The sequence below is a fragment of the Castanea sativa genome, chromosome 6, assembly GCF_040712315.1.
Source record: "Castanea sativa cultivar Marrone di Chiusa Pesio chromosome 6, ASM4071231v1".
Taxonomy (NCBI): Eukaryota; Viridiplantae; Streptophyta; class Magnoliopsida; order Fagales; family Fagaceae; genus Castanea; species Castanea sativa.
This window is the reverse complement of record NC_134018.1, coordinates 48,421,168-48,430,471: the sequence shown is the minus strand read 5'-3', so window position 1 is coordinate 48,430,471 and position 9,304 is coordinate 48,421,168. Positions and strand designations below refer to the sequence as shown.

The following is a 9,304-nucleotide window of genomic DNA, read 5'->3' as shown; positions in this document are numbered from 1 at the left end:
TTTTTAAAGTGACCAAAATAAATGTACAAGGACAGGTTGAAATTTTGAAATTACCACGAATGTACCTGACCCAAAATATATTATAGTCAAATTGACTAAAAAAAAAAAGCCAACATATAAAAGCATCTCCTTGAGTTAGGATCTGTTGCAAAAACAGCTAATGAGATTTAGAAGTCCTTGAGGTTTCCTTATCAACCAAATTGACCTTTGAAACTAACTTCATTAGCTTTAAAAGCTTTAGCCTGTCGAAGAGCCATAGTATTTGCAAAGGAGGTAAGCATTTTTGACATTGAGTTGGAATGAGATGCAAAGGTTATTTTAAAAAGGCTCTTGGTAAAAGATGTGAGTTATCAGGAATATGGTCATGTGCTCAATGATGTCCTTGTGTTAGCTACTGATTTTTGTTTTTGCAGTTTTTCCCATGTCAAGCGTGTTGGCAACTTGAGGCCGTTTGGTAACGTTGTTCTAGTAATGTTATTTGTATTTTTTGAAAATATGTATGAGTAAAAAAGTGTGTAAAAATGCATGTATTGTTGTTTGAAAATTGAAAACATGTGTTGAAACACATGTACCAAACAGCTCCTATTATCAATTGCCCATTTCCTAACTAGAAATTCTAAGTTTGGCAACAAGCTACAGGGGTGTGGATGGAATCCATCCCTGCAGATATAGCTCCTCTTGTTATAAGGGATTATGTGTAATTATTCATAGTTTATTTTCTTCAATAAAACTTGGCCTTAGGGTTTGGATTCTCAAAAAAAAAAAAAAAAAAAAAAAAAAAACTTCATTGGCTTTTATGGACGAAAAATCACATTATTATATATCATAATAAAAAGACTCATCATTTGATTCGCACTTCTAGTCATAAGATAGGCTCGTGATTTTTCCTTCTATAAAAGCTAGCAAAGGTTTTGGCAAATATTGAAATTTGAAAGAGTTATAATGAAGAATTGAAATTTTAAATGGTGTCTTTGTAACTGATCCAAACTTGGTTTTTTTTTTTTTTTTTTTTTTTTTTTGGCATTAGATCCCCTAAAAAAAATCACTTCTAAAAGACACAAAATAAATAAGGCTTTTTTCATATAGAGTATTGCTTTTAACTAAAGTTAAAAAAAAATAAAAAAAATAAAAAAAAAACTCGGTAGAATTGACTAAAGATTAAAGAAGGGTTGCAAACGGTGTGTAGATTACTTGTTCTTTCAAAATAGATAAAGAAAAGTGGTTCCTGAGTTTGCAAAAGGAGTAACAGCAATTAATTTCCACAATCGTTAAATATTATTTGTGGTTAAGGGACAAATGATCAATTGCAAAAGAATCAGTTAAACGGTGTCACGGGATAAGATGACTTTCAGATTGAATGATGGTAGAGAATCAACAAAGAGTCAAAGACCATTGTTGATGGGTGTTGTTGGACGGAGGGGGCTTGAACGATGCGAAGGAAGAAGAGGAAACCTTTAGGATGGGCATTGGTCACGTTGGGACCGACCCATAGGGTAAGGCAAGCAAGTTGTGCCTTAGCTCCTCAGTCATCCTTAAGCAACTTATTGTTAAGGTCATCATAACTCGACCATAAAAAGTGATTGATAATTACCAGAAAACTAACGTTTGCATGATAAGTACTCAAAACACATGTTTTCAGTGCATTTTTAAAAAAATTGTATTCGGCTTTTCGCGTTGTTTTGAAAAAAGAAACCCCAATAGTGTTATCAAACGGACCCTAACATATTTGCATCTCATTTTGATGAAACATAATGATGCTCAACTAAGCCTCCAATAACTCAGAACTTTTTCTTCACTATTCACAACTTATCATGTGGTGAGTTGTAGTAAAAGTTGTAAAATAAGTTGTGATCTTAGCCAGGGATGTAGTTAAGACATACAGTTAGGAGCGACAAAAATTATTTTGGGTGAAATTGATTTACTGGGCTTAATTTTTTTTTTTTTTTTTTAAGCTTTGCTATTGGAAGTTGTTGTTTTTGGGTTAATTTTTTGGAGCTTGTATATTTTTTTTTAGATTTTAAATTTATAAAAAAATTTATGGCCTTTAAAATGAGGAAAATGCTAGAGTTATAAACTTTTTTTTTTATATAAATAATTAATATGGTGAGTGGTTATTGATATATAAAAAAGTGATATAAATAGTAGGCTTAGATATGAAGTAATAAAAATTTACTACTCTAATAGTTTGTAAACTTTTTATAGAAAAATGTGTAGCTATAACATTACTCTTAAGGGGATTAATGGTATTGTTAAGGGGACAAATTGTAATTTTATAAAATAAAACAAAAATTGCTAAAATTAATACTACATACACTACAAGAAACATGACTTGTTTCAACCCACTTTTTTCAAGGGTTCACTAAAAATGGTTGAAACAAATGCTAACAAACTGGCGCGTTAATTATACTCTGACTAATTTTATTGCAATGGTCATCAAAACCCTTGAAATAAACTAAAAAACTAAAATCCCGGCTAATTGCTGCCTCCAAATGTTACATTCTTCAACAAAATTCTAACACCACCCTTAATAAAAGATATCTAAATGTTTCAAAACCCTCGAAATAAAGTCTCTCTCTCTCAAAAACTCAGAATTCAGAAAACCAATTTTTGAATAAAATCTTTGCTCACTCTTAGAAAACCCATTTTCATTTTGTTCAACCATCCTCCCTAAAAATCTCTCTCTCTCTCTCTCTCTCTCTCTCTCTCTCTCGAACTTTCAAAAGCTTTCATGGAGTCCAACAACAGCAAAAACACAAAGAACATCAAATTCCTCTGCAGTTATGGCGGGAAAATCCTCCCTCGCTACTCCGACGGCACTCTTCGTTATGCCGATGGCCTGACACGTGTCCTCGCCGTCGATCGCTCTATTTCTTTCACAGGTTTGCGTGCTCTTCCATTTTCAGATTCGATTTTTGTGAATTCGTTTGGTTTTTTGTGAATAATTAATCTTTTTTTTTTCTTGTTGTTGTTACAGAGTTGATGATGAAGCTCGGAGAGTTCTGTGGCTCATCGGTGAATCTTCGATGTCAATTGCCGATCGGCAACTTGGAAACCCTAATTTCGATCATGTCTGACGATAGGTTGAGGTGCGATCGTAGGCGATCCTATCTCCGACGACGACCTGCCGTTGATAGTTAGAGCTTTCTCCTCCGCCCTTTTGTCTAATTACAGGTCTCTCTCTCTCTCTCTCTCTCTCTCTCTCTCTCTCTCTCTATGTTTGTTTCCCGAGAAAAAAAAAATTGAATTTGGAAAAAAATTGAATTGTTTCCCGACAATCGCACTTTATAATCAATTTTTCTGTCTTCCAACTTCAATTACAGACAATCGCATTTGAATTTCTTTAGCAGAAATTTACATCTAACCATATTTTCCTTGTTTATGTGATCAGATTCAATTTTCTTTTAGAAAATCCATAGAATTATTTTTCGTTACTTCATACTCTGTTTCATCATTTGCACTGTATGTGTGTGTCGGTTTTGTGTTCAATGTGTGGTGTGTGTGATTGTTGCAGTCGGTTGACTGAGGTTGAGGTTGGGTTTAGTTATGGGAAATTTTCTAAGCGCAGGCTTTTTGGGTTCTCACTTGGTTGGACATAGAAGACATGCTCATAGGCTATGAATGAATTAATAGAAATTGCATCAATTCATCTAGTGGATGCTGGCTCATATTAAGTGAATTTAAGTAATTAGATTATAAAGTTATTTGAGTCTGATAGGTGCTTTGGGTTTTATGTTTTATGTCAGTATAGAGTTGATTTGGTTCCCAAAACGTTACAAATTCCAGCCTCAGTCAGTGAAATTTACATACTTTCATAGCAATTCTGTCCCATAACTGTGTTGTCACTTAGCAGCCTTATACCCAATTTGCGGGTTAATCTTGTAACGCCTCTTACTGGTGTGGGGCAGTCATTTAGTGTGAAATGACATGAATATGGTTGCCTAGGGAGAATAATGAATGTTCTTGGTTTATTCTGTCATGATTGGGATGAATTAGGCTTTGTGGGAATTACAGTAGCAAAGCTAGATAGAATGAAATTGAGAAAGTAGGTATTTGCAGTAGAAGATTATGTAACAGAAGTTATATCTCTCCTGATAGAATGAAATTGTCAACTAGGATTGTGTAATCTACTGAATTTCTGGCCCAAAGGCTGTGGTGATCAGAGTTTATTCAAATTTCTCAACAAACTACAAGAAATTGGCTAAAATCTGTCAAATGAAAGTATTACTAAAATCACATTCAAATTTCTCAACAAACTACAAGTAATTGGCTGCACTCTATACAATATACATATTAAAATTGATAGAGTGTGCTGTAGTGAATTGTAGTTGTTAAATCTATTTGGTCTAATCGTGCACTCTCTGAAATTGGAGTGAAATTCACTTTGCTAAATTCTACAGTTCTATATTGTAGTGCACCTTCTGAAATTCCTTTTAACACTCTTTTAAAATGGCTAAATATCTTTTAAAACTACAAGAATTGTAGTTTATTCATTTAGGTTTTAATGATCAAAGAAAACCTGACACATTTAGGTTTGTTATGTGAATGACCCATTTGAAACCTCCTTCAAAATATATTCAAAGGATATACTAGTGATTTGGCAAAGTAGTTGAGAACTAAGCCTCTGATTGCCATGGAAAGAATCACGCCTAATGAACTTATGGCATTGAACAGAAGCACGGTGTGGTCTTGATTGTTTTTCCTTGATAGCTAGTTGTATGATTATCTCCAACTCATCATCATTGGAGGATGATGATTCATTAGCAATTATGTTAAATGCAGAATGGTCAAAAGAAAACAAAGAATGAGTGAAAGAAATATAATTTTGTGTTGAGAGAAAACAAAGTTGGCTGATATGAGAGTGAAAATGAGAGTGTTTGGGTTGAGGTGGACTCAAATTTGAGAGGAAATGGTCTCCTTTATAATAAGAGAATATGATCGTTAAAATATGACCGTTGGAGAAATATTACTTTTGCAAAAAATGACCGTTGGGGTGTTGGAAAATGTTAGCATTTGAAAAAAATGACTGTTACAAAATTGAATAAAGAAATAATGTTTTAATAGAGTGGAGATAGAGTATGGAGCTTGATGTAGGTGTTTGTGAATAGTAGATTAGCTAAAATAGAAAAAAGTGGGCTTTTTAGATCAAATTTGTCTAAAATTATTTTGAGCCTGGTGTGGATGCTCTAATATAGTTTGGTGAGGAGCTTGAGCTTGGTTCGTATTTGAAATAAAATTAATGAACAATTTTAACTTTAATACTCTACTTGGCTCAGCTCGTTTACTACCCTAATTTAGACTATGACACTAGTCTTTGCTCATCCAACAACTAACACATAAACCTATTGTAAAACAGCTTGTCAAAGGCATGTATACAAGAAAGCAGGGTAGTTTGGGCAACACGTTTATCTAAACCTGGATTTGGATAACCCAAGAATTCAAATACACCCAAACAACACTTGTTGATCAGCAGCCAGACTAGCTCACAGTCACACTGCTCCCTCAGAATCCCATCATATCAGGGTCAGAATCTCTCACTTCTCTTTTCTTCTTCTTTGAATTAAATGTCAAAATTAGGGATTTCCTTCGGCCGTGAATTCAATTTTCAACCAAGCTTGTAATCCGTCTACTCCTGATGTTCTATCAAATTCTTGACACATCCCTGTTTGGTTGCTGAGAAACTTAGAAGCTGAGGGAAAAAGAAAAAGAATAAAGATTGTGTACACACACACACACACACACACACACACACACATTCCAATAATGAATTGTCACTTTCGAAGTGATTTTCTCCCTATTGAAACCGAACGTTGCACTGATCATATCTCTTAGTAATTTACTTGCAAAATGTGTGCGAAACGATACTTAGTGTTTTCCTATATTTTCATGGCAACCAAACAGGGCGCTTTAGCTGAATCATTTTGCATTCACACTTTAAAACTCTGGCATTGAAGTCATAGAAATTGTGATTTATATGCTATTGAATTAAATTCATATGAATGTTAATTGTTGCAGGAAAGTAGAACTATTATTAGTATGAATAAGCTATTAGATTTTGGAAGGAAGGCCCTATTCTATGTCAGGGTTCTTTCTGGGTATGAAGAACGCAGAATCCGATCGTTTAGGTTGGAGCTTGAGCAGCGTATGAAACAGGTGTTGCTTAATTTTCAATGTAATTTCTGTAGTGCTTTCTTTGTTGTATTATGATGTTGTGTATTCTGTGTGTTCTTAAGTTGTGCTACATGTTTCATTTGCTGTTGTAATTGTAGTGGATGCTTTTTGCTTATGAACCAAGTAGGGTAAGTTGGGTTGTTTATCTTTTTCAAACTTGCTTTTTAGAGAGCTTTTATCCCAGAGCAAGCAATCAATTTGAAGGGTTCATCATTGGTATTGCAGTATTTGAATAATATATATATATATATATATATATATATATGTATATATATATATATTCATGTGTGTGCATGTGTATGTATAGAGTTAGAAAAGGTGTGGTGTAAAAACATGTGGTAATTTACTAGTTAATGTCTCTGGTGTTTGTTAGGCTACCCATAATGCCTTCAATGTTTCCACCCTCTCCGTCTTGCTTGCTTGTCTTTGGTATCTGTTCATGTCAAACGATCAACTTCAAGAATGTTTAACTTTCTACAAAATAGAGTTGGCTCATCTTCTTATACAAAAATCAATTTAAATGTGCATGACCTTCTGACTCATTTGGTTACTCTTCCATTTCTTCAGTTCTCTAGCAACTTCTGTGTTTCACCTTTTTTACTTTCTACCAATTGGTGATACCCAGACCTTGCAGCAGGTGTTTTATAGTTGAATAAGACTCTTTGTGGAAATGCATAGAGTTCCTATTTCCTTTAAAAAGAATTGTTTGGGGGTTGGGTTTTTAATTTTCCACTTTTTTTTGGGGGGGGGGGGGGGAAGGGGGGTGGGTGGGGGAGGAGAGATAAGACTTTGATCTTGTAGGTGGGTTTTTGATCTGGTATTGCTGGTATACCAGTAAGAAAAGTAGGAAGACAATGATTCTATCTTGAACTTGAAGGGGCTAGGCCCCACCACCTACAGCAATACTAATCTGAAACTGATTGAACACTCCTGATCAGAACTTGTAAATCTCATTGTAGGAAGCCTTTGTAATTCCTATCTGTCAGATGGTGTGTAATTTTATTACATTTGGTGGAGTAATGTTCAATTTGTTTTGAGCTTGGTTTTTTGCGAGATATACAAGTTTTGATGGATGAGAAGATTCTTTTCCTGACTGAAATGATCATATGAGAATATTGTTTGAGTATAACAGATCTTATATTGAAAACCAAAATTAAAATCTAATTTTAATTTGTACAGGAGTCTCCCAACTGATTTGATAACTCCTAGTTTTGAAAAAGAGTTAAATGACATAGGCACACACCACAGTCAATTGTAATAGTGCTTCTCCCCATCATATTTGTCTTGGCTGTCAACTAGGGAAGCACACCAAACTACCATTTTCTCAGCTTCATCTCCTTTGTTGCTTTTTGGATTTTTTTCACATTTAACATTCACCATTCGTATGATAAACATGGTTATCTCCATGTGCTTGACACTCTGTCTCTATGTCCAGGCACAAGAAAGGAAGGCTGCCTTAAGAAAGGTCCCAAAACAGGCTATTTTAGCACAGGTTCGCCGTATGGTTGAGGAGATGCAAAATTTAAATAAGAAGCTGGAAGAAACTGTAAGTTTTGGTTTCACTTGTGGTGGATAATTGAAGAAGGTTTATTGGATTATTTGAAGCTCTACTTTTAACATTCAGTTGATTGCATTTGTGGAAAAATTCGTTTTAATTCACTATAAAATGATGTGAATATTCTTTCATCAATATTGAGCTTGAAACATAGGAAATAACAGTGCTAAAGCAGACAAAAAAGTTACCCCCAAGTCTTCATGATTGAAGATTATAGAAGGAAGCCTTATGTCTTAACAATGTTAGTCTTAGTGATGACTTTTTGATGTGCTCTTTGAGTTTATTTCATTGTAATGGTTATATTAGAATTTTAGAGATGCAAAGGAAACTAAACAGATTGAATAAAGTATATCTATAAAGATTATGGAGATGCGGAGTTGAAAGGGGACAGCTTTGGAGGCATACCATTTGTATCAAATATGGAGAAGCATTGGGGGGGGGGGGGGGGTGTGTCAAGTCAACAAAGCTGGTTAGGGGTCAGATGTGAGCCTGTGGAAAAGCATTAGAGGCGGCAGGGCTTCTTTTTCTAGACAATCTCCCCTTTCAATGTTAGGAACCTAGTAGTTCCTAACGGGATTGGATGGAAATTATAGGGGAATGTATGTGAATTGTAGGGAAATGACTTAATTCGAGGTAGTCACAAGGAGCTTGGAAGTAGTTGGTGTGTTCAATGTTCACGATGCTTTGGAGTATTGGGTTAGTGGCCGGTTACCCCTTGTGAAGATGTCAACTGCAACAACACCTTGTGGGCAAGGTGTTTTGAAGGAGAGGGAAATGTTTTTTTTTGGATAGGTAATCAGAGAAATAATATTAATGATAAAACAATATTGATGTAAGTAGTTTATAATTTTAATCTCTCATCTCTGTCTGTCTACCTGCTCACTTCTCATAAATGGTGTAGAAGCTCTCTTTGACCTTCATCTAAAAAATTAAGATGAATATGCAATTGTTCCCTTAAGATTTTTATGATTGTATTCTGAAGAAATATCGTGCCAATAGTTTTAATTACTGAATATTTCATGGGCTATTTGAAATTTCATAGAGCTGGTTAGTTGAGAATAAGCTTAAAGCTCACTGTTTGTTAGTCTTAAGGTGATGGATAAGAATCCTAGTATAGGGATTGATCCATTATCCTTAGAGCTTAAGATCACCAAGTACTTTATTTTATTTTGTATATTTTATCATTGATTTTGATTATGGTTTGTGATCGCAAGTTGTACTAACTAAAACCTGTTCTGCTTTCTCATTGTGCAGTGGATGTAGTAGAAGTTACTGGGAAGGAACAAATAGATGCACAGCCAACCAAGAAGGGAAGGGGAAGAAAATAATAAATTTGTATGCTACTAGACATATAGGAATGGTGCTTGTTCAAATATGCCATTCTCTTCAAATTGCTCTGCTGAAAGATGGATGTCATCAACGAGTTCTCGATGTGGATGGAGGATTTGAACCTGAAATGGAGTCCACATTGCGAAGACGTGCAATTGAAGCCAAAAAGACCCAAATTGAATCTGCTACAAGTGGTATGTCGGCTTAGTTTATGTTCCAAATTAGTTCTTCGCTACTCGATTGGGTGTTGGT

General features: G+C 34.7%; 1 protein-coding gene across 1 annotated transcript; it reads left to right on the top strand.

The window, feature by feature from the left end:
• The first annotated feature begins 5,137 nt into the window (after window positions 1-5,137).
• LOC142641653 (uncharacterized) lies at window positions 5,138-9,215 on the top strand. Its single transcript, XM_075816130.1, has 4 exons — window positions 5,138-5,520; window positions 6,013-6,150; window positions 7,604-7,714; window positions 8,978-9,215. Exons 2-4 carry the CDS (start codon window positions 6,034-6,036, stop codon window positions 8,984-8,986), a joined length of 237 nt encoding a protein of 78 aa, XP_075672245.1. The 5' UTR covers window positions 5,138-5,520; window positions 6,013-6,033; the 3' UTR covers window positions 8,987-9,215.
• The last annotated feature ends 89 nt before the right edge of the window (window positions 9,216-9,304 follow it).

Bases quoted from the DNA above. Each gene is read 5' to 3' on its own strand.
- LOC142641653 (XM_075816130.1), top strand. From the start codon at position 6,034: ATGAATAAGCTATTAGATTTTGGAAGGAAGGCCCTATTCTATGTCAGG. The intron at 6,151-7,603 runs GTGTTGCTTAAT...CTCTATGTCCAG, and splicing joins TTGAGCAGCGTATGAAACAG to GCACAAGAAAGGAAGGCTGC.